Consider the following 26,866-nt stretch of genomic DNA (forward strand, 5'->3'; position numbering starts at 1 on the left):
TAGGTAGGTTTATTCCTAGGTATTTTATTCTTTTTGTTGCAATGGTAAATGGAAGTGTTTCCTTAATTTCTCTTTCAGATTTTGCATCATTAATGTATAGGAATGCAAGAGATTTCTGTGCATTAATTTTGTAACCTGCTACTTTACCAAATTCATTGGTTAACTGTATTAGTTTTCTGGTAGCATCCTTAGCATTCTCTATGTATAATATCATGTCTTCTGCAAACAGTGACAGCTTTACTTCTCTTTTCTGATTTGGATTCCTTTTATTTCTTTTTCTTCTCTGTTTGTTATAGGTAAAACTTCCAAAACTGTGTTGAATAATAGTGGTGAGAGTGGAAAACCTTGCCTTGTTCCTGATCTTAGAAGAAAAGGTTTCAATTTTTCACCATTGAGAACGATGTTGGCGGTGGGTTTGTTGGCCTTTATTATGTTGAGGTAGGTTCCCTCTATGCCTATCCCTCTGGGTTTTTATCACAAGTGGGTTTTGAATTTTGTCAAAAGTTTTTCTGCATCTACTGAGATGATCATATGGTTTTTCTCCTTCAATTTGTTAATATGGTTTATCACATTGATTGATTTGCGTATATTGAAGAATCCTTGTTTTCCTGGGATAAACCCCACTTGAGCATGGTGTATGAACCTTTTAATGTGTTCTTGGACTCTGTTTGCTACTATTTTTTGAGGATTTTTGCATCTATGTTCATCAGTGATATTGGTCTGTAATTTTCTTTCTTCATGACATCTTTGTCTACTTTTGTGGTCAGGGTGATGGTGGCCTCATAGCATGAGTTTGGAAGTGTTCCTCACTCTGCTATATTTTGGAAGAGTTTGTGAAGGATAGGTGTTAGCTCTTTTCTATATTTTTTATAGAATTCGCCTGTGAAGCCATCTTGTTCTGGACTTTTGTTTGTTGAAAGATTTTTAATCACAGTCTCAATTTCAGTGCTTGTGATTGGTCTGTTTATATTTTTTATTTCTTCCTGGTTCAGTCTTCGAAGGTTGTGCTTTTCTAATAATTTTTCCATTTCTTCCAGGTTGTCCATTTTATTGGCATATAGTTGCTTGTAGTGATCCCTCATGATCCTTCATATTTCTGCAGTGTCAGTGTTACTTCTCCTTTTTCATTTCTAATTCTATTGATTTGATTTTTTTCCTTCTTTTCTTGATGGCTCTGGCTAATGGTTTATCAATTATGTTTATCTTCTCAAAGAACCACCTTTTAGTTCTATTGATCTTTGCTATCTTTCCTTATTTCTTTTTCATTTATTTCTGATCTAATCTTTATGATTTCTTTCCTTCTGCCAACTTTGCATGTTGTTTTTTTTTTTTTAGTTCTTTCCTTAATTGCTTTAGGTGTAAGGTTAGGTTGTTTATTTGAGATATTTCTTCTTTCTTGAGGTAGATTTCTCTTGCTATAAACTTCCCTGTTAGAACTGCTTTTGCTACATCCCATAGGTCATCGTGTTTTCATTGTCATTTGTTTCTCAGTATTTTTTTATTTCATCTTTGATTTCTTCAGTGATCTTTTGGTTATTTAGTAGTGTATTGTTTCACTTCCATGTGTGTTTTTATTTTTTTTACAGTTTTTGTCATCTAATTGATATCTAATCTTGTAGCACTGTGGTCAGAAAAGGTACTTGATATGATTTCAATTTTCTTAAATTTACCAAGGCTTGATTTAGTATCAAGCCAATATATAATCTATATATAGATATAATCTATCCTGGAAAATGTTCCATGAGCACTTGAGAAGAAAGTGTATTCTGTTGTTTTCTGGATGGAATGTCCTGTAAATATCAATTAAGTCCATGTTGTTTAATGTATCATTTAAAGCTTGTGTTTCCTTATTTATTTTCATTTTGGATAATCTGTCCATTGGTGAAAACGTAGTTTTAAAGTCCCCAATTATGATTGTGTTACTGCCAATTTCCCTTTTTATGGCTGTTAGTATTTGCCTTATGTATTGAGGTGCTCCTATGTTGGGTGCATAAATATTTACAATTGTTATATATTCTTCTTGGATTGATCCCTTGATCATTATTTTGAGACCTTCTCTGCCTCTGTAATAGTCTTTATTTTTAAATCTATTTTGTCTGATATGAGAATTGCTACTCCAGATTTCTTTTGATTTCCTTTTGCATGGTATATCTTTTTCCATCCCCTCACTTTCAGTCTTTATGTGTCTGAACAGTGCCTCTTGTAGAAAGCTTATATACAGGTCTTATTTTTTGTATCCATTCAGCTGGTCTATGTCTTTGGGGTGGAAGATTTAATCCATTTACTTTTAAGGTAGTTATTTATATATATGTTGCTATTACCATTTTCTCAATTGTTTTGGTTTTGTTATTGTAAGTATTTTACTTCTCTGTGTTTCCTGCCTAGAGAAGTGCCCTTAGCATTTTTTTGTAAAGCTGGTTTAGTGGTACTGAATTCTCTTAAGTTTTGCTTCTCTGTAAAGATTTTAATTTCTCTGTCGAATCTGAATGAGATCCTTGCTGGGTAGAGTAATCTTGGTTGTAAGTTTTTCCTTTTCATCACTGTAAATATGTCCTGCCATTCCCTTCTGGCTTTCAGAGCTTCTGCTGAAAGATCAGCCGTTAACCTAATGGGGATTCCTTTGTATGTTATTTGTTGTTTTACTCTTGCTGCTTTTAGTATCTTTTCTTTTTTATTTAATTTTTGATAGTTTGATTATTATGTCTCTTGACATATTTCTCCTTGGATATATACCGTATGGGACTCTCTGTGCTTCCTGCACTTGATTGACTATTTCCTTTCCAATATTAGGGAAGTTTTCAACTATAATCTCTTCATATATTTTCTCAGCCCCTTTCTTTTTCTCTTCTTCTTCTGAGACCCCTATAATTCAAATGTTGGTGTGTTTAATGTTGTCCCAGAGGTCTCTGAGACTGGCTTCAATTATTTTCATTCTTTTTTCTTTATTCTGTTCTGAGGTAGTTATTTCTACTATTTTATCTTCCAGGTCACTTATCCATTCTTCTTCCTCAGTTATTCTGCTATTGATTCCTTCTAGAGAATTTTTAATTTCATTTATTGTGTTGTTCATCACCGTTTGTTTGCTATTTAGTTCTTCTAGGTCCTTGTTAAACTTTTTTTGTTTTTTTCTCCAATCTATTTCTCAGATTTTGGATATCTTTACTATCATTACTGTGAATTCTTTTTCCAGTAAACTGTCAATTTCCTCTTCATTTGTTTGGTCTGGTGGGTTTTTACCTTGCTCCTTCATCTGCTTTGTGTTTCTCTGTCTTCTCATTTTGCTTCACTTACTGTGTTTGGCATCTCCTTTTCACAGGCTGCAGGTTTGTAATTCCCGTTGTTTTTGGTGTCTGCCCCCAGTGGCTAAGGTTGGCTCAGTGTGTTTTGTAGGTTTCCTGGTGGAGGTGAGTTGTGTCTGTGTTCTGGTTGATGAGGCTGGATTTTGTCTTTCTGGTGGGCAGGACAGCGTCCAGTGGTGTGTTTTGGGGTGTCTGTGACCTTATTATGATTTTAGGCAGCCTCTCTGCTAATGGCTGGGGTTGTGTTCCTGTCTTGCTAGTTGTTTGGCCTGGGTTGTCCAGCACTGAAACTTGCTGGCCGTTGAGTGGAGCTGGGTCTCAGTTTTGAGATGGAGATGTCTGGGAGAGCTCTCACCATTTGATATTATGTGGGGCTGGGAGGTCTCTGGTGGTCCAGTGTTCTGAGCTCAGCTCTCTCACCTCAGAGGCTCAAGCCTGACACCAGGCTGGAGCACCAAGACCCTGGTCTTCAACTTGCTGAGCCATCCTAGCGATTTTGGACTTGCTAGTCTCCATAACTGTGTGAGCCAAGTCCAGACACTGGATCAGCAGGTGCCTTGATCTTGGATTTTCCAGTCTCAAGAACTTTTTCTTTTCCTTTGTTCTTAAGTCTAGTTTCACTTGTTCAGAGGGGGCTCAATGCTGAGGCCTCACACCTGGCCCTTCAGAACAGAGTTCCTCCTATGAAACAACTGTGCTGATACCTCAGCTTAGGGTTCCATGTGCAGAAGCCTGAAACTCTTGTTTTTTAAAAATAAAGACTTGTTTTAGAAGCACCATTCTCTCAGGCCAATTGTGAATTTCATGCTTAGAGCACATATTCAGAGATACCAAACTGAATCAAAATTTGGAAGGAAAATTTCCATTTATGAATTAAAAAATAATCACAGTTTTATTCATATATCATGTAGTTCTTGATAACTAAGTTTCAAATTTGTGAATATTAGTAAAAGAGGCAATGTTTTTAATGCCCTAATTTTTCACCATGAAAATATTATCTTTCTTTGCTTTCCTACTCTTGTTATTATCCACTATATGTAAATTACCAAATATGTTTCTAGACAATAAATATTAAAGGGCTTTCTGAGTGAAATTGCACTTACCTCTCTGTGGCTATAGCCATACTGTATCCATAGAGGCTGTGAACATCATACTGTTTCCCCCAGTGTTGCACAGCATCCATGCAAATTGTTTTGGAATACAAGATTTTGTCAAGGATATCTTAGAAAAAAATATAAGAAATAATTTCTTAAGAAATATTTTGTCATTTTAAACTTTATAATCCTTACCTGATGTGCTAGGTAATACCATATTTAGTTAAAAAGTAATGAAAGACAACAATTTACGCTAAGTTCCAGTTGGGTCTTCACCCTTTACTCTTACTGATTAACAATTACATTTGCACTTACAATAATGAATACCCTGTTTCCTAACTTCAGTCATAAATAAATCCATGGAAAAAATAGACTTTAACATGAATATAGAAATATATGTATATTTATTATAAATCATATAACTATAGACCCATTTGAAAGCTTTATAATTTATTTAAATATAACCTAATTCCATACATGTAGACCTGTTACACAATAACAAATCATTTAAATCTCTGCTTTTCAGTTTTTATTGTGCTTTAATTTGCAGGCTTATATTGTACTGTGATAATTATTGTCATCTTTCTTCAGATGTCCTTATAATAATCTACTCCCCTCAGAGCACTTCTTTTTCTTTGGTGAAAATTTTTTGACCAATTTTAATGATGAAAACATGCTTTTTGGAATAAGTGAGATGTAACTATTCACATCAGGTACATCTAATAACTGCAGAGACTTAAAGCAAAGTGCTCAAGGAAAATATTTGATCACTCAAATTATGATTTCAAACAAATTTTGTTTCTTTTCATTAATCATTTAATCATGGGACGTTCATCAGAGGTAAAGACAAATCAATAATCTGCACCAAAATTTAAAAACATGCTCCTTCTCTTAGACATACATATTTTGGCCAGAAATAAAACAAAAAAATAAACAAACTACCACAGTTATTTCAGGGTCTCAAAATTATATGGAAGTTTGTGATTTAGAAATATATGCTACAATTTACCAGTAAATAAAGAAAATTATTCTCAATTAATTCTAAGGAGATAGTTAAATGAAATTTACCAGGAGTAAAAGCTGGGTAATTCAGTTTGTTGTCACTGCATCCTTTCTTTGAACCATGAATAAAGCTGGAAACTTCATTCATGTCCTGAATGGATATAAGATAAAGAACAGCAGATTTTAAGTAATTCTAAATCATATAAGCAGAAACTCTCTACTTGTTTGTAAACATTTTATCTAGGGCAACCATGATGTTCTTCTGCTCCTAGAAGACATATATAAGCTAACAACCTACAAACAAACTTACTTAACTATTCTCACTACTTGATTCCAAAATACTTCCAGCATGAGCAAGTCATTATAGTGAGAAAAATAATATTATTTGTTTTTTCATAAATGTATATACCAGATAACAGAGGTATCTGAGGTGGGATTAAAGGATTTTATACAACCAAAATGTATGTGATTTACCTAGTTTTAATTATATATATAAAGCATTAATTATATTACATTAAATTAAAAGTATTAAGCAACTGTCTTTTCTAAATAGTTGTATCAGTTTTCTCACTGTGAGCCTATTATTGTACATATTTCCAGCACATTCATTTATTCAACATAGTTTATTAATTTCAGATGACATTTATTTAGCTTCTATGATGTGCCTTGCTAGCAGCTAGGCACAACACTTTTTGCCTAGTGCACAACTCCTACACTTTCATGAGAGAATGAACGTGAAAAAAGTCAAACAGCATTTTAGTATTCTAATGAAAATGGTTATGAGCTTATTGAATCCTTGGGATAGTCTCAGGGAATCCTAGTGCTCCTGGGCCACATTATGAGAACCATTGACCTAAACGTCTCTTGGAGTCAGAGTTGTGGGGTATTGCATTTATGGATTTTCTTGCCTTGTAAACTGAGGCCCTGGCATTGTCTTGCTATTTACTAGTTCTAGTCCATAACCAGTTAAGTAAAATCTTTGGACTAAAAAAGATTATTCATATAAAATCATATATTACACTACACATGCTCAAGAAATGTGTATGTCTTTCTCCATCTCTGTTAATGGCACCAAAGAATTTTTGAGCCTTATTTCCCACATCTCTATAATATGTTCTCTCTGCTCTCACAAAGGCATCACACTCATTCAAGTCCCTCATTAATTTTGTTTTCCTCAGAAGTATATTCTCTTTATCACTCTTCCCTTCTCCCATCAAAATGATGCCCAGATGGAATTAATGTGAGAAATGAAGGCTGCTCAAGGGAGAAAAGAATAAATTTCTCATTGTGAAACAGATTTTTGTTTTCTTAATAGCCACAAAGGACAATTACATAGTTATTCTAAAGTACACATTGGGGTTATTTTACTAAAATTACCTGATATATTATATTCAATTTTGTTGTCCTATGTCCAGTAAAATTAATACAAAGATATACTATAGTACAGCCAATAATTTTAGATGAACCTAAGTATTTTTTCTTCATGAATGTACCAACTGAATTAAATTCAAAAACAGCTTCAACTACTGAAACTCATAAATGGAACTGAGTTGCATTATTTTAAATTTTAAGAGTCTTTTTCTAAACTATTTTATTACCTCTTGTATATAATATTCACCAAGGAAGTGCAAGGACAAAACATTTAACTCTGAAATTAATGTTATTCCAGTTGAACTAAGTATTTGCAAACTTGAAATAAAAGTCACAAGCTCTTATAGCACTCACTCAAAATAGACTATTTTATGTAATTTAAGAATAAATAAAATAAAATAATTTAATAAATGTAATGTAATAATAAAATAACTTAAAATAAAGTTTAATCACTTTTACATGAATTTAACCATCTTTAAAACAAATAAAGCATTTAATATTTGATTATTTTTTATTAAAATGTCTATTTGACAAGATTATATTATTAATAGGTTAAACTTACTACTCACAATTTAATATAATTTATTTGTATCTCTTTTAATGTATTTTGCATTTTTGCTTCTTTCAAAATTTTGAAAATATTTTTCTCTAACCTATTCAAGGATTTAAGTAATGTTACGTTTATTTAATGTCATGTGAAAGTGAATTTGATTAATATTGTCAATATTACAGCCAGTAGATTCAAGCACTGTAAGTCATGAGACAAAGGACTCAGTGGATTGATAGTAATAAGTACTTCTACAGTATCATTAAAATCATCTCAAGTCTAGTAATGACCATTTCTAGGAATTGTCAATACCATTTTTAGGGGTGTTTCTTTAAAATCTATTGAAAACTGTATAAAAATCTGGTGGCATTTCATAACTTCACTTTTAAACTAAATCTAAATAAAAATAACCCTATTTTCAAAGAAATTTTTAAATAACTGATTTTTTTCTAAGACTCCTATAAAATGTACAGATAATATATCCAATTAAGCCCCCAGTTATTTGGATATATGACTGTGTATGGATATATCTTCTCAATGAATTTTAAGTTTCCCAAAACTATATATTAAATTATTAGACTTCTTTATGGAAGAATTCTGCTTGTTAGATTTTAAAGAATAAAATCATAGTAACAACATGATCACAAAAGTATGCTTATTTTTTCAGAAAAATTGAAATGTTCTTTGAATTTTAAAAATACTAATGTTTTTATTTTGAAATCACAGCATTAGTCTTAATTATACCAAATACAGCAGGCTCTTATTTTTCACATATTGGGAGATTATCTTAAGAATGATACAAAAAAAGAGAATTCAACCATAATGTGTGTTTATATGCAAAAATCTATTTTTCAATTACAATTAAGCTCATATCATTTCCCAAAATTATTGTAATGTTTAAACTTAAAATTTAAAAGCATTAGCATTGAATCTAAATTAAAAATCTAGAAAATTATAAAACTAAAAATTTGACATGAAAATAAAATTTCGTCAGTTAAATAACGCTGCCTTACTATATATGCATTCTGTCAGAAAAAAATAATCTGAAGAAAGAAAAAGAATTTGAGAAACAACCTAGCAGTAGGGTTTGGCAATTATTCAGGTAAGAGCTAGAAGCAGAATATTCACTGCTTATACATAGCATATATTAATTCAGTGATATTTAGTGAACTTTGAAATCATACTGGTTATCATAAGCATTAGTCAAAATGCTTCTGTATTAGTATCATAACTACTCTGTTTTTCTCAGATACTCCTCTTCTTCCCATCCGTCCCTCTCTTTGGAGATGAATCATGTATTTCATTCTTCAATGGATGTAGGAAATGAAATATATTCTCTATATATAGCACAATCAGATTCTTTTTCACTATTCCTAAATGTCATTTATACTTGTAACTCTGCTCTAATGGATTCAAATTTTTCCTATGCAAGAAAAAGAAAGAAAGAAAAGAAAGAAAAATAAAGGAAAGAAGGAAAGAATGTACTTTTAATTTAAATTAAATAATATAATTGAAATTGGAGCTAGAATTAAAAACAAAACGCAAGAGCAGATTGAATTTTTTTTGTTATTTCTACCAGCAGCTAGGTATCATCACTGCAATCTCACTGATTTTGTGTCAAATAACAAAGCCTGTCCATCTTCATTCTATTACCTTCATAGGAATTCTGACGGTTATGCTAACCTTCTATTCAACTCCACGTTTTCATGATGATGCAAAATAAACACTTGTAAATGATTCAATAAATAAATAATTTAAATAATGACTGAATTAATAATAATACTTTCGGAAAGTAGAGATACTGTGATCTAAACAATTTAACTATTCCCAGATATCCATTATCTCTCCTTCCAAAATTCCGTACAGTTGTAATACCTTTGAAAAACATCCCTCATGTTCTCTCTGTGCTCAAGATTATTAGATATTTTTTCTGAAATATAGAATTCTGGGATCACCAAGTAGTTTCATTCCCCAAATATTGTTACAGTTTCCTTAACAAAAGACACTAAATCATTGACTATCATCAGTATTATTCTAAATTATAAACCTACCAGCAGGCATCAATAGCTACAGATATAAAACTTCATCCAAAAAAACTTTTAAAAATTAGTGTTCTCCTTTAATAACTTTACCAGTAATCTAGGATATTATTTGTTTGTTGTTGTTTATCTTGAGATAAAACACTTAACCTATTGACAATTTTGATTTGTTCCACTTAATAACTTACTAAAAAGAAAGTTTCTAAAGGCTGAGGGCTTATTTAAGTTCATGTTGCTGCAATTGCTTGACTACTGCAGACTTCAGTAAAAGTTTTTGAAGTTGCACTACTATAGGCTAATCTCCAAATTTTGTTAACTCTTTTCAACATAAACATAAATTATTAGTCATAAAGGTACAACACCTTAGTGACAGAAATGAACTTTATCCTATAAAGTATATTACTGGATAAGAAAAATCTCAATTTACAGTTTTTAGTTTGTATTCTTTTTCTGACCCATGAACATGACAGGTATGATATTTATACATTCTGGAAAAATATAAGAACATTATTTTTATGTTCAATATGTTATAAAATATTTTTTGTCAACTTAATTATCATTTTTATGGAAAAATAATTCTATGCTCATTGTCCAAAATCACAAGTCTAAAGTAACCACTTACAATCCAAAGTCCATCATAATTCACTTGTTGATGGAAAATACTGCATTCATTTGCCCACCATTCTATGCAGTTTGGATTAGTGAAATCAGGGTATACTGTTAATCCTGGCCATACCTGGAAGAATAGATCATTCACATATATACATAAATAAAAGGAAACATAAATAAATGAAAATTCAAAAATTAATGAAAAATCAAACTGAGTGAAGAAGAATCAAAAAATTATTGAAGTTATGACATTGTACTTCTTTACGTATATGTGATCCATGCACCATCTATATTTACAATAATCTCAGGTCTACTTTAAAGTTCATTTAAGGGAAAGTATTGATAGTTAAAGTAAAGAGAGAGCGAGAACATGAAGCATTTAAGTCGGGAAAAATATAAGAATATGGGATGCAGCTGCTATTTTGACTTCACTAATTTATTTTTTAGCATCTAGTGGGTTGTTAAAAAACAAATAAACAAAAACTGTATATATTCATTGTCTGATAAAAGAAATTATGTTAGTTCATTTCCAAAGACATTTGTTTCCAAGAAATTCAAGCAAAAGTATTCCTTGTGTATTTATTTTTATTTAACAAGTGTGAATATAACTCTTATTGTGTGCTGGGGACTGTTCCAAGTGCTTTTAGTTATTAATTCATTAAATCTTCATTAGAACTTTAGGAGACAGGTACTAATTTTATCGTCACTTTACAGCTGAGGTAAGTAGTAAAATTAAACCCATTTTACAGATGGGAGAAGTGATGAACACAGAAGTTTTTCAAGGCCACACCGCTACTAAGTGGTTTAGAAGGAATTTAAATCTAGACAATCTCATATCTGTTTCCATGCTATTAAACACTACATGTACTATGCTACCTCTTTATGATTTATGCTTCTTCAAATTATTTTACTTACTATTTAAAATAATGACATTCAACAAGAGGAATTCAATTTCAGATGTATTGGGATAAATAATATTATTTTATATCCATATTATGCATACTGGCTATCTGATCTGTCCATATTCAATAGGACAGGTCATAACAAAATGTATTCTATGAGATATTAATGGGCATTATGGGGAGAAATATTGGGTTTTGTTTCCTGATGGAGCTCATAATTATTTTAAAAAAAACTTTCAGTAGTAATTTTAACTTTGATGAATGTGATAGAAAGTGATGGTCAGGATATTCTTTATTATTGTAAATAATGCTATAATAAAATGTTTTTATAAATTGATATTTTCTCCTGTTTTATTTCCTTTGATTAAATTACAGAAGTGGAATTATCAAGTCAATGTATCTAGAATCACGGGGTTTTTTTGTTTGTTTTTTATTCAAACAGAAAGTCACAAAAATTATAATCATCCTCATCAGTTCACTCAGTCCCATGTAATTAATTTTTTTATCTTGATCTTTTGTTAGCACTTTTGTGAATTCATCAGTTTTCCATTAGAGTTCTGAAAATGCTTATTCATTCAGTTCAGCAGTATAGTCAGTTACCAGAAACCTGTACTTGTCAGTCTTTTCCATGAATTCCTTGAAGATGAAACCCTTTTATAGGAACACTTTTGCAAAAGCAACAAAGTACACCCAGAACTGTCTCTAAATGACAAAAGACTTAAAAATGACCACTGTTAAAGATTTGAAGAAAGTTCATAATAATGCAATTGACAAGGAAATTTAGTTATTTCTGAGATATACATTTTAAGGTAATAACTAGAATTATGACTTATAACATTACACCAGAACATATAAGATTTTTAGGAATTTCATGTAATGTCTGAAACATTTATATTAACATATTTCCATACAAATAACCCAAAGAAAGTTTAGTATTAGCTTTCTTTCTTTTTTTTTTTGAATTTTTGAATTTTATTTTATTTATTATTTTACACAGCAGGTTCTTATTAGTCATCAATTTTATACACATCAGTGTATACAAGTCAATCCCAAGCGCCCAATTCAGCACACCACCATCCCCACACTTCCACGGCTTTCCCCTCTTGTCATTCATGTTTGTTCTCTACATCTGTGTCTCAACTTCTGCCCTGCAAACCAGTTCATCTGCACCATTTTTCTAGGTTCCGCATACATGTGTTAATATACGATATTTGTTTTTCTCTTTCTGACTTACTTCACTCTGTACATTTTTGGATTGGGTTGTTTGTTTTTTTTTAATATTGAGCTGCATGAGCTGTTTATATATTTTGGAGATTAATCCTTTGTTGATTCATTTGCAAATATTTTCTCCCATTCTGAGGGTTGTCTTTTCGTCTTGTTTATGGTTTCCTTTGCTGGGCAAAAGCTTTTAAGTTCAATTAGGTCCCATTTGATTACTTTTGTTTTTATTTCCATTGCTTTTGGAGGTGGGTCAAAAAAGATCTTGCTGTGATTTATGTCAAAGAGTTTTTCCTAAGTTTTTCTCTAAGAGTTTTATAGTGTCCAGTCTTACATTTAGGTCTCTAATTCATTTTGAGTTTATTTTTGTGTATGGTGATAGGGGGTGTTCTAATTTCATTCTTTTACATGTAGCTGTCCATTTTTCCCAGCACCACTTATTGAAGAGGCTGTCTTTTCTCCATTGCATATCCTTGCCTCCTTTGTCATAGATTAGTTGACCATAGGTGCGTGGGTTTATCTCTGGGCTTCCTCTCTTGTTCCATTGATCTATGTTTCTGTTTTTGTGCCGGTACCATATTGTTTTGATTACTGTAGCTTTGCAGTATAGTTTGAAGTCAGGGAGTCTGATTCCTCCAGGTCCGTTTTTTTCCCCTCAAGACTGCTTTGGCTATTTGGGGTCTTTTGTGTCTCCATACAAATTTTAAGATTTTTTGTTCTAGTTCTGTAAAAAATGCCATTGGTAATTTGATAGGGATTGCATTGAATCTGTAGATTGCTTTGGGTAGTATAGTCATTTTCACAATATTGATTCTTCCAATCCAAGAACATGGTATGTCTCTCCATCTGTTGGTATCATCTTTAATTTCTTTCATCAGTGTCTTATAGTTTTCTGCATACAGGTCTTTTGTCTCCCTAGGTAGCTTTATTCCTAGGTATTTTATTCGTTTTGTTGCAATGGTAAATGGGAGTGTTTCCTTAATTTCTCTTTCAGATTTTGCATCATTAGTGTAGAGGAATGCCAAAGATTTCTGTGCATTAATTTTGGATCCCTCAACTTTACCAAATTCATTGATTAGCTCTAGTAGTTTTCTGGTGGCATTTTTAGGATTCTCTATGTATAATATCATGTCATCTGCAAACAGTGTCAGTTTTACTTCTTTTCCAATTTGTATTCCTTTTATTTCTTTTTCTTCTCTGTTGCCGTGGTAGGACTTCCAAAACTATGTTGAATGATAGTGGTGAAAGTGGACATCCTTGTCCTATTCCTGATCTTAAAGGAAATGCTTTCAGTTTTTCACCATTGAGAAGGATGTTTACTGTGGGTTTGTCATATATGGCCTTTATTATGTTGAGGTAAGTTCCTTCTATGCCCACTTTCTGGAGAGTTTTTATCATAAATAGGTGTTGAATTTTGTCAAAAGCTCTTTCTGAATCTATTGAGATGATCATATGGTTTTTATTCTTCAATTTGTTAATGTGGTGTATCACATTGATTGATTTGCATATATTAAAGAATCCTTGCATCCCTGGGGTAAATCCTATTTGATTATGTTGTATGATCCTTTTAATGTGTTGCTGGATTCAGTTTGCTAGTATTCTGTTGAGGATTTTTGCATCTATATTCATCAGTGATATTGGTCTGTAATTTTCTTTTTGTAGTATCTTTTTCTGGTTTTGGTGTCATGGTGATGGTGGCCTCATAGAATGAGTTTGAGAGTGTTCCTTCCTCTGTAATTTTTTGCAAGAGTTTGAGAGGGATGGGTGTTAGCTCTTCTCTAAATGTTTGATAGAATTCACCTGTGAAGCCATCTAGTCTTGGACTTTTTCTTGTTGGAAGATTTTTAATCACAGTTTCAATTTCATTACTTGTGATTGGTCTGTTCACATTTTCTATTTCTTCCTGGTTCAGTCTTAGAAGGTTATACCTTTCTAAGAATTTGTCCATTTCTTCCAGGTTGTCCATTTTGTTGGCAAAGAGTTGCTTGTAGTATTCTCTTAGGATGCTTTGTATTTCTGTGGTGTCTGTTGTTACTTCGCCTTTTTCATTTTTAATTTTATTGATTTGAGTCCCCTCCCTCTTTTTCTTGATGATTCTGTCTAATGGTTTATCAATTTTGTTTTTCTTCTCAAAGAAGCAGCTTTTAGCTTTATTGATCTTTGCTATTGTTTTCTTCATTTCTCTTTCATTTATCTTTGCTCTGATCTTTATGATTTCTTTCCTTCTGCTAACTTTGGGTTTTGTTTGTTCTTTCTCTAGTTCCTTTTGTGTAAGGTTAGATTGTTTATTTGATATTTTTCTTGTTTCTTGAGGTAGGCTTGTATAGCTATAACCTTTCATCTTAGAACTGCTTTTGCTGCATTCCATAGGTTTTGGATCATCGTATTGTTTAGCCTCCATGTGTTGTGTTTTTTACGTTTTTTTCCCTGTAATTGATTTCTAATCTCACAGTGTTGTGGTCAGAAAGATGCTTGGTTTGATTTCAATGTTCTTAAATTTACTGAGGCTTGATTTGTGATCCAAGATGTGATCTATCCTGGAGAATGTTCCATGTGCCCTTGAGAAGAAAGTGTAATCTGCTGTTTTGTAATGGAATGTCCTATAAATATCAATTAAATCTATCTGGTCTATTGTGTCATTTAAGCTTCTGTTTCCTTGTTTGTTTTCATTTTGGATGATCTGTCCATTGGTGTAAGTGAGGTGTTAAAGTCCCCCACTGTTATTGTGTTACTGTCGATTTCCTGTTTTATAGCTGTTAGCAGTTGCCTTATGTATTGAGGTGCTCCTATGTTGGGTGCATATATATTTATAATTGATGTATCTTCTTCTTGGATTGATCCCTTGATCATTATGTAGTGTCCTTCCTTGTCTCTTGTAACATTCTTTATTTTAAAGTCTATTTTTTCTGATATGAGTTTTTGATATGTCTTATAAAGTTGTCTCCAAAAGAATATTTGTTCTGGTTAAAAATTATCCCATTTGGAGCTAGGCAGTTTCCTGACACTGCTCCTTATTAATTCTGTGACATGAGGAAAGTTACCTCACCTCTCTCAAATTCACTTTTTTCCACATGTAAAGTAATAATTTTAATCATAGTTAACTTATGATTTCATTGTGAAGATGTACACTATAAATCTTATTACCCTGCCTTTAAGTACTCAGTTTATACATACAATTATTTATATCAAATGATCAGAATTTTATAATAACCCAAATAATTTATCCTATTTTTTATCATTAGCTTAGTTTATGCCACTGAAAATTATCTGTCTTTCTACAAAAACTGTTTTAGAGATCATTGAAATATTTCCTCTAAAATTTCTCTATGCAGTTAAATATCAAATCCAGATTTGAAAGCAAATAAACTCACCCACACACACTCAGAAACACTTTGTTGTTGCACAACAGAAAATCTGAGCAATGTAAAATTAATGAATATCATTATTTACCTCTCCAATAATTGCTGTAGTCCCATCTGACTCATTTACCCACACTTTTTGTGCATTTCCCCTTTCATAGGTTTCATATGCTGCTCCATTGGCACGTTTCTCTATGGAAATTGCAGGGTCCTAATAATTGAGAAAAGAAACTATAGAAAAATCAATTAATTTACAAACGTGTAAATACTAAAACTTAATATATATAATCAGTTATTACCAAGATGATGACATATTTCTGCCCATGGTCATGCAAATCTTGAACAAATTCAGGGAGGCCATTAAATGCAACTTGATCATAAGTAAAGTCTTTCTTGTCTTCCATATAGTCAATATCAGTGACCTGTGTATCCTGAAAATTAGCAGAGTATATTTCAATAAACAGTACTGAAAGAACCCTCTAATCACCTCAACTTTTAAGTCTAAAGAATTTGTATTATAAATATAATGATTAAAAAGTAAATGAACTTAGATCTCTTTTATTTCACTAAAGACACAATGGTATTGCTTATAAAACTAGTTTTTCTAATTCTAAAGTACAAAAGCATTAAATGATTATTCACATTTGTTTCAGTGATGATCACTGGATATGTATTAGGTCAATATATATATATATGTATATGTACATATATGGGGTTCTTTGTATAAAAAACAAAACTGCACATTACATAAAATACATTAAAATTTTATTACATTAAAAAGTATACAAGCTCTAAAAACAAAGTATATTTAAAAAACTGACTGTAATTTTGTTCACACTTCAACATGTGTTCTAGTGTAGTATAAATCATAATCAGTTCTCAAAATTCAGGTAGGCCTGGACGTTGCATATGGACATAATGTGTACTTTATCATTAAAAAAGCAGCTTAATAATTTATATTTATATCTATATCTATATGGTATATATGATAATCCTGACAATTTCCTACACTTATTATTATATGACAACATTTAACTTGAAATATATTCCCACAAACCCTTCATCCTACTTACAAATGGTATGCCAGCTTCCCGATTTCTTCGTACCACTTCTTTCACTACATCAAGTGACTTATAATTCCAGCGACTAAGTTGGAATCCAAGACTCCAATATGCTGGCATTGTTGGTCGTCCAATGAGCTTGAAGTAAATGGATATTTAATTAGTCTCAATAACGAACATTAGAAACAAATATTAATATGCTTCTTATTGTTACATCTCTAGTATTGATTTGAGTTTAACTATATATTTTAAACAAAGATTTTGTGTCTGCATTCTAAATGTGTCCTGGATATTCTCTTAGAATTTTGTTATGAAACACTTAGCAAGTTTATGTTCTGTGACTCATCTTTTGTTAATTTTGTGTTAAAAAATCAGAAAGATAGCACTTAAAAAAGTAGCATTTACAAAAGTATATTTTGCCCTGCATAGAAAGTTAAAAAAGAGAATAAAAGAATAACATTAAAGAGATTTGAGAAAAAGAAAATTGTCCCACCACACTCCCACTTCTTGTAGCAACAAAATGAATGAATGAATGATCATCACATAAGAAAAAAAGATGTTTAAAAGTATACAATTTCTATTCCCTTGCATTTTGGCACTTATTTCTCTCTGAGTTTGCAAAAATATTAATAAAACATATTTCTACAAGGATCCCAGGCGGTTATTTCATAAGGTACTTATATTCACATGTAGGACATTGGTTTCTTCCCTCCCTCAAGGGCCAAATGAGCCCTTCTCCTCCCACTCTCTGGTGGCCCAAGCAGACTCAGTGAAAACTCACAACAGAGCACCAATGTCTCATCACAACAGAGCACAGGATTTTGCACACGGAAAGATGAGTGCAACTGATATTAAGTTTTTTCACCAAAAACTAAGTATTAGGTTACATTAAGACAAATATCTTATTTGGCATGATGGGTTTTCTTTGGTTTAGGTATTTATATATGTATATATATATGTTTATATATATGTATCTTTATGTAATATACATTTTTTTGGATCCATGATTTCTTCATCATGTATGTCTAAAAAGTGCTATGGGCAAGAAGGGAATAAAGATGCAGACCTACTAGAGAATGAACTTGAGGATACGGGGAGGGGGAAGGGTAAGCTGGAACAAAGTGAGAGTGGCATGGACATATATACACTACCAAATGTAAAATAGATAGTTAGGGGGCAGCAACCACATAGCACAGGGAGATCAGCTCGGTGCTTTGTGACCACCTAGAGGGGTGGGAGGGAGGGATATGCAAGAGGGAAGAGATATGGGGATATATGTATATGTATAACTGATTCATTTCGTTATAAAGCAGAAACTAACACACTATTGTAAAGCAATTATACTCCAATAAAGATGTTTAAAAAAAGTGCTATGTAAAAATTAAAAAAAATACTCAGGTTATTGTAGTCTATTAAATTTTAGCATTAAATTAATTTTTAAAAACTTGGTATCAAATAAAACTCCTCCAAAACTCAGTATGTTTAAACTCTATTCATAAACACCTTATGTTCCATTGAACTTCTTTAAAGATTTGGACATGTGATTGAAATTTCTGTGTGTGTGTGTGTGTGTGTGTGTGTATTATATGTATCATATAATTTATTTTCATAAAAGTGTATAAAACATGTTTTATTATATATTATATTATGTACTATTCATCTTATACCTTATATGTATATATTATCTTTAAAACTTATGAAATGATCTAGTCATTCAAATGCATTAAGTTTTAAATTTTGACATACTCAGACCACAAATGTATTAATTTATACAGAGAGGATAATTTGTTTTTCTTCAAACAAGAAGTAGTTTCTTTTGCCTCTCTCTACATAATTTGAGCCCCATTGAAATGCAGCAGTGATTAATAGTGCTATATTCTATACAAGTCATTTATCTTATTCTTTAAATTCAAGCTTCTACAAGTCTGCCCATAAAAGGATGTATGCAAATGGACTGCTATATCACATGAATGCTGCATTCTCATGTCAAACATGACTCAAACTCAACTACTGCTGACCACAGACTTTACCCGGCATGTAATAGACAACTATCCCAACTAATATTTCACAAATAAAATATAAAATTCTTACAAAAATGTGCTGTCCCCTCTTTTGATGGTGTGATAACTGTATACAATAACTATGATTTCATATTATAGAGACTGTAAATTTTCTTGACTTTCTGAAATTCACATTTATGAACAGCAATTTGGGAATTGCTAGACATTGTAAATTATTCAATTGTGTAAAACCCTATCTACTTTTATTTCAAGTTTTTAGATCCTAACTAAAGTTTTTGATAGTACTTGCTTCTCTTTTGAGATCATTTTGAAAATGGGACTTATATGTCGTGAGATTTATCAATAAAACAAATTTTATAAATAGGCATGATACTTAAATCTTATATCTATAAAAATTATTTATTTTTTATAATAACACCAGAAATTATATACACTAACAGTCACAGGAGAACAATTTACATGGGAGAAATGTCTAGAATTAGGCTCAAAAAAGCCTTGGATTCCTCACCTTTCTAAGGTCCATCTTGGGCTCAGGTACACTAAGATGCTATTTAATAGGTAAATGAGAGTTGTTTAGACAGTAACCTTAAGAAGTTAAGACTTCAGACTATGTTTCAATATCTGTCCTTCTAAGACTGAGTGTCAGAGCCAATTTTCCTGGAATTTACCTATGGTACATTAACAGCAAGTTTCACTAGACTTCCTCATAACTCGCTTGCCTCTAAGATTCTTATCAAAGGGATGCATGACCTATATGTCCATTACCTATCCTCAGACTTGAAGATAAGATACTTCCTTTTGTTTTATCCCACCAAAGAAGGTCATGAATAAGTAAAGATTTAATATGCAACATCTCAAAGGAATCCAACTACTGAACTCACCTGCCTAGAAGCAAGAAACAACTTGATATCTGAAATGTAGACATCTAAATATACCTAGGTGTCACTGTATATCAAAAACAAAAACAAAAAAAAACCCACTTTTTCATATCTGAAAAATGGTAAGGTTTAAAAATATATTTAGCTAAGAGGCCTCAAATATCTTAGCTAAAATCATTTTAATACATAGACATGTTTGAAAGTATGGTAGAAAAAATTTTAAAAAATAAACCTGAAACACACCTCTTGATACTGTTGAACTACTTGTTCTGGAGTATCTCCTAGAAAAATGTAAAAGTCCAGAATGCCACCTGTAACTCTGTAAGTTACTATTGGAGTAGGCTGGATGAAAATCTCTACAAAACAAAAATTGGAAAAGCATATGTAAATAGTAAACATGTACATGTGATAAAGTAATTGCAATGTCTATTTAAAGTACTTTGTATTAATCACATAGTTTTACAGTTTTTTTTGTGTGTGTGTGTGTGTGTGTGTGTATTATATGTATCATATAATTTATTTTCATAAAAGTGTATAAAACATGTTTTATTATATATTATATTATGTACTATTCATCTTATACCTTATATGTATATATTATCTTTAAAACTTATGAAATGATCTAGTCATTCAAATGCATTAAGTTTTAAATTTTGACATACTCAGACCACAAATGTATTAATTTATACAGAGAGGATAATTTGTTTTTCTTCAAACAAGAAGTAGTTTCTTTTGCCTCTCTCTACATAATTTGAGCCCCATTGAAATGCAGCAGTGATTAATAGTGCTATATTCTATACAAGTCATTTATCTTATTCTTTAAATTCAAGCTTCTACAAGTCTGCCCATAAAAGGATGTATGCAAATGGACTGCTATATCACATGAATGCTGCATTCTCATGTCAAACATGACTCAAACTCAACTACTGCTGACCACAGACTTTACCCGGCATGTAATAGACAACTATCCCAACTAATATTTCACAAATAAAATATAAAATTCTTACAAAAATGTGCTGTCCCCTCTTTTGATGGTGTGATAACTGTATACAATAACTATGATTTCATATTATAGAGACTGTAAATTTTCTTGACTTTCTGAAATTCACATTTATGAACAGCAATTTGGGAATTGCTAGACATTGTAAATTATTCAATTGTGTAAAACCCTATCTACTTTTATTTCAAGTTTTTAGATCCTAACTAAAGTTTTTGATAGTACTTGCTTCTCTTTTGAGATCATTTTGAAAATGGGACTTATATGTCGTGAGATTTATCAATAAAACAAATTTTATAAATAGGCATGATACTTAAATCTTATATCTATAAAAATTATTTATTTTTTATAATAACACCAGAAATTATATACACTAACAGTCACAGGAGAACAATTTACATGGGAGAAATGTCTAGAATTAGGCTCAAAAAAGCCTTGGATTCCTCACCTTTCTAAGGTCCATCTTGGGCTCAGGTACACTAAGATGCTATTTAATAGGTAAATGAGAGTTGTTTAGACAGTAACCTTAAGAAGTTAAGACTTCAGACTATGTTTCAATATCTGTCCTTCTAAGACTGAGTGTCAGAGCCAATTTTCCTGGAATTTACCTATGGTACATTAACAGCAAGTTTCACTAGACTTCCTCATAACTCGCTTGCCTCTAAGATTCTTATCAAAGGGATGCATGACCTATATGTCCATTACCTATCCTCAGACTTGAAGATAAGATACTTCCTTTTGTTTTATCCCACCAAAGAAGGTCATGAATAAGTAAAGATTTAATATGCAACATCTCAAAGGAATCCAACTACTGAACTCACCTGCCTAGAAGCAAGAAACAACTTGATATCTGAAATGTAGACATCTAAATATACCTAGGTGTCACTGTATATCAAAAACAAAAACAAAAAAAAACCCACTTTTTCATATCTGAAAAATGGTAAGGTTTAAAAATATATTTAGCTAAGAGGCCTCAAATATCTTAGCTAAAATCATTTTAATACATAGACATGTTTGAAAGTATGGTAGAAAAAATTTTAAAAAATAAACCTGAAACACACCTCTTGATACTGTTGAACTACTTGTTCTGGAGTATCTCCTAGAAAAATGTAAAAGTCCAGAATGCCACCTGTAACTCTGTAAGTTACTATTGGAGTAGGCTGGATGAAAATCTCTACAAAACAAAAATTGGAAAAGCATATGTAAATAGTAAACATGTACATGTGATAAAGTAATTGCAATGTCTATTTAAAGTACTTTGTATTAATCACATAGTTTTACAGTTTTTTTAAATGATTAAGATAAGGTATTGAAGATAAGAATATAGGAGAAAAGTGGAAAGCCACCATACATGAGGTTTAAGATAGGATATTCCAGATGCTTCCTTTTACAGATGTTGGCAAAAGCTCCTCTAGAAACTGCTTAGCAGGGGATAGAGGATCCATCTTTTTACAACAAAAGGATTTCTTTTTAAAATTGCATTTCAATTAGTTATTTTAATTGAAGATTCTGTGAAACATCATATTATCACATGTTGATTTCTAAGAAAAAAATTACATAGGTTTTTAATTTGTCTATATGCAAGACATAGTAATTGTCTGAATAACCATATGGTATACACCTCTTGCTTAAATTTTTGTAGTTTTTACTATCACTGATCCACCTATCCAATTTAGGTATTGCATTATTCATGACATTAAAAAACAAAAGGTTCTACACTATTTGAATTATGATAAAATTAAAAAGATCATTCTTGCTTCTTTTTATCCCCATATAGACCTTTCTGTTTTTTATCTGGAGTGACATATTAACTTATCTTAACAAATGAGGCTATGTGAATGGGAATATTCATTTGTATGGATGTGTTCAGTGTTCCTCTGGAGGGAAAATGAAGTGCCTGAATATCACAATACAGCATACTTTCTCTCAAACAGAAGCACAGATATGCAAAAATCCATGTCTCACTAACTACAAAATCTGCTTATAATAATTTCACCTTCTAAATCAGTAACAACAAAGTTTACTCTGGTATGCAATACCTATGATTGGAATAAAGAAAGCAGTTAAAACATTTCAAGTCTCATTTAAATATATTATCAGATAAATTACTCTTACCCATGGCATTGCTGTTCATTAAGAAAACACCAAATGACTTTCCAGAAGTATCTTCAATGCACATGAAGAATGTTTGATGGCCATATAAATTATTATTATTCTATAAGGCATAAATTTATTTAAAATAAAAAGATTATACATTGAAAATGGACTTTATGGATTCCAACTTATTCTTGTAATTTACTCTTCATATTTAACTTACTCCCATACTCCTATAACAATTTTCTCTATATAAATACCATATGAAATATTGTAGCACAAAAAACGTTGAACTTATTTTAATTATTAATACATTAAGATATAAATATATAACTATATATTATACTATTGTTTATTTTCCTTTATGTTTTATTATGATTAAATGAGTTTTAATAAGATATTAATCAACTATACTTCAATTAAAGAAAAAAAGTTATCCATGATAGGGTAATAGCATGCTTATCCATTATGTCTCATGTATGCCCAAGGTATTGTAGGGAATTCCAAAATGATGTCCACCCTCATAGAACTTTTGCAGTACAGTCGTTGAGAGCTGATGAGTAGATGAAGTGGTGGAGGAAAATTGGAAATGAACTTAAGTGAAAGAAGAAAGACTTCTTGGCTGATTGGGTATGGAAGTTCAAAGGAAAGATGTATGAAAAAGCTATGAGGTATTTATTAGCCTGGTATTTATTAGGTGTTTATTATAGACAGTGATGCTGTAAACAAAGATTGGCAAAATTTGTTAATATTTTTGTACGAAATGAGGGTCTTTAAAACAACAACTCACATTCATTTTGAGCAATGAAAGAGCATCAGCATTTTAAAAATCATTAACATTTGACTCAAAGCAATCATGAATGAATAAAAAAAGTTTTTATAATGGTATGGTTTTTGTCCCGAAGAGTCGCATATTCTAGAAGTACAGACAAATGTATACACAAATAATACACTGTGATGTTTGTCATATTAAAATATGAATAAAGGGTTAGGAAGTAAAGATTAACTCTGCATGGAGGAGTTTGGGAAAAGTTCTTAAGAGGCGAAACCAACCGAGCTGTCAATGACTTGTATAAATAATAAAGAACTTCAAGGTTTAGCACTTACAAAGAGAACTAACCTCTTGTGAAAATATGTGAATTTAAGAAAGATGATGATATGTTATGGTAAAGGAAAAAGTGGGTATAGATGCAGGACATGATGTCCAGTAGATAGACAGACACCATATCATACAAACAAAGCCATGTAAAACAAGGTGCTTGGAATTATTCTTGTGCAATAACTAACCCTGGATAGGTTTAAGTACAAGAGTGGAATGATAAAATATAAAAGTGAAAATCAAAAGAAAACATTCCTAAATTGGAAATATATTTTAAAATATTCATAAAATCAGTTGGTCACTTATTTATTTTAGGACTTTGATATCAATCCTCACCCCTAAAGTAAACAAGCTTCTGGAATGTGTATCACTAACATCAAATAAATAATGGCTTCAAACAGGCTAAAATTATCCTCAAATATACCTATTTTATTTATAACAAGAAAGAGAGTGGCTTACATCACCAGGAAGTTGATCCCGAGTAAAAATTGGCCATGTTTTCCAATATAAATCATGGCGAAATCTCTTATGAATATGTTCCCCAATACCATAAATATATTCACTGGAAAGTCTGGCTGAGATCTGTAAATACTGGTCAGAGTATACCAGTGGACCAATGCTGGTGTCAAACCTGTAGCATGAAATAAATAAATAAATGAGCTAGAAGCATATAAAACGTTCTACTAAATACAGGTCTATGTTATCATCCAGAATATTGCATTTTAAATATGTCAGTCTTTAGCTATTATCAATTCTTAGTAACACATGAATTTTATACCATAACCAGAACTTGTTAATTCCATCAACACAATTTGTTTCATCATCATCAATATGATTCTTCACATGCATTCTCTCCTTTTATCTTCACCAAAATCCTAAAGCACAACTACCATTATAAATTTCGTTTCACAAATGACACAAATTGGACAAATTTATTCATGTTTTCAAGGTTAGGCAGCAGAGCCAAATTTCAGACATAGTTCTGCTTTGCTCCAGAGACAGAGTTTTAAAATACAGTACTATACTGGTTTCCGTACCTCTAATATATATATTAAAATTAAGTTGAAAATTATTTTTCCAAAAAGAGAAAGGTTACATGTTTTATGCATATCAAATATATACTATGAGAAATGTTAAACAGCATTTCTGTGATTTAACATAAACTCAATCACAAGTTATTAAAATATATTTACAGAAAATAATTGCTGATATTCAGTCTTGACAATTGTTTAATTAACCTTTCTTGGAGATTCAAGAGCTATAATCTTGAAAGTTATTAAATTCTTTGCAACAAGTATCCCTCAAAATACATTTATAATGAAGGCATTCAGGTAATATTTAAATTAATATATATATAGTATTTAAATTTATTATATGTTAATATATACTCAATTTAATTTCATACATATATATGAAAAATCCTCTAATTGTACTATGGAAATTCGTCACTCTCTGCTTAGTAACTATTTGACACTACAAACTGACAACAGAATATGATAAATAATGGGGAAAAGACACAACAGGAGTTTAAGTATGCAAAAATATAAACAAGGCTTAGATTGTATCAGTAATGCTCTTCACCTTCAACTTTGGTTGGCCCCATTTCTATACTTTCATTCATGTTCTTATTCCTTTCTTCCATGAGAAATTAAAATCTCTTTAACATTATAATCTTTAAAACATGTACACCCACCCTCTTTTGGGAGGAAATTTAATCTTTCTGAAAATGCCCTAAAATTAAGACTTTCATAATTCTATGAAAACATAATAAAATTGACCAATTATTTAATCTTTTATTAATATAAAATAATTACTTACAAAAGTCTATCATTGCTTTTTCTATAAACTTTAATGTTAAATGGATTGTCTATAACCTTCACATCATACAATGTATCAGAAGCTGCAGTTCCACTAAATTCTTTTACAAACTGATGAGGAACTTCATATCTTCTATTATTTGGATCAGTAATCTGCAAAGATTTGAAAAATTAGCATTATTTGATTCAAAACTGTTATTTAATTTTTCAATTCTGAACTAAGTATTAAATGTGAGTTCTAAACATGAAATAATAAATTTAATAATTTTATAGATGAGTTATTAACCTAGTCATAAACTTAACTTTAATATTGCTGAATGGCTATGCACAGAATAAATTGTAAAGGAATTAATAGAATTAGTTGGTCATAATGGTACTATATTAAATAAAAATTTTTATTGACCAATATAAAAAAAATGATATTATTAAATATTGATTCTTGAATACTGGGTTTTTGTAATTTAATTATCCTTGTTACATTTCAGTGATCACCTGCTTAAAAATCCTGCAAGAATTTTGAATTTTGTTTAAAATAAAATCTTAATTTTTGTGAAATTTTGGTTAAAAGGTAATGTACAAAGGATATAGTGTTTTCACTGCCAAATCCAAAAGACGATACTAATAAACTACTTGGTAAAAAAACAGCAGAAATTAGTTTCTTTAAAATCATGACTAGAGCACTCCCTCTTGCGAGAGCACTGGAATCACAACTAATTAACGAACAGTTATCAGCAGGAAGACATTGGAACTCACCAAAAAATACCCGACATCCAAAGACAAAGGAGAAGCCTCAGTGAGACGGTAGGAGGGGTGCAATCACAATAAAAATCATATCCCATAAGCACTCACAAACTGGAGAACAAACTGGAGAACAATTATACCACAGAAGTCTACCCACTAGAGTGAAAGTTCTGAGCCCCACATCAGGCTCCTGAGCCTAAGGGTCTGGCAATGTGATGAGGAATTCCCAGAGAATCAGACTTTGAAGGCTAGTGGGATTTGATTGCAGGACGTCAACAGGAATGAGGGAAACAGAGACTCTACTCTTGGAGGGCACAAACAAAGTAGTGTGCACATAAGGACCCAGGAGAAAGGAGCAGTGACCCCATAGGAGACTGAACCAGACCTACCTGCTGGTTTGGAGGGCCTCCTGCAGAGGTGGGGGTTGGCTGTAGCTCACCATGGGGACAAGGACACTGGCAGCAGAAGTTCTGGGAAGTACTCCTTGGCATGAACCCTCCCAGAGTCTGCCATTAGCCCCACCAAAGAGCCTGTAGCCTCCAGTGCTCAGTCACCTCAGGCCAAACAACCAACAGGGAGGGAACTCAGCCCCACCTACCAGCAGACAAGTGCATTAAAGTTTTACTGAACTCTGCCGACCAGAGTAAAACCTAGCTCTACCCACAACCAGTCCCTCCCATCAGGAAGCTTGCACAAGCCTCCTAGATGGCCTCATCCA

General features: G+C 31.6%; 1 protein-coding gene across 1 annotated transcript in view; it reads right to left on the bottom strand.

Annotated features, from left to right (window-relative positions):
- SI (sucrase-isomaltase) overlaps positions 1-26,866 on the bottom strand; it is a 101,747-nt gene that overhangs the window by 65,794 nt on the left and 9,087 nt on the right. The window contains exons 5-14 of the mRNA XM_007107987.2: positions 25,409-25,560; positions 24,050-24,221; positions 22,513-22,612; positions 21,459-21,571; positions 16,514-16,639; positions 15,740-15,871; positions 15,532-15,651; positions 9,975-10,088; positions 5,462-5,546; positions 4,403-4,520 (exon numbers count right to left, since the gene is read on the bottom strand). Coding sequence (XP_007108049.2) covers positions 4,403-4,520; positions 5,462-5,546; positions 9,975-10,088; positions 15,532-15,651; positions 15,740-15,871; positions 16,514-16,639; positions 21,459-21,571; positions 22,513-22,612; positions 24,050-24,221; positions 25,409-25,560 — 1,232 coding nt within the window. The remainder of the gene's footprint in view (positions 1-4,402; positions 4,521-5,461; positions 5,547-9,974; positions 10,089-15,531; positions 15,652-15,739; positions 15,872-16,513; positions 16,640-21,458; positions 21,572-22,512; positions 22,613-24,049; positions 24,222-25,408; positions 25,561-26,866) is intronic.

The sequence above is a fragment of the Physeter macrocephalus genome, chromosome 1 (assembly GCF_002837175.3).
Source record: "Physeter macrocephalus isolate SW-GA chromosome 1, ASM283717v5, whole genome shotgun sequence".
Classification (NCBI taxonomy): Eukaryota; Metazoa; Chordata; class Mammalia; order Artiodactyla; family Physeteridae; genus Physeter; species Physeter macrocephalus.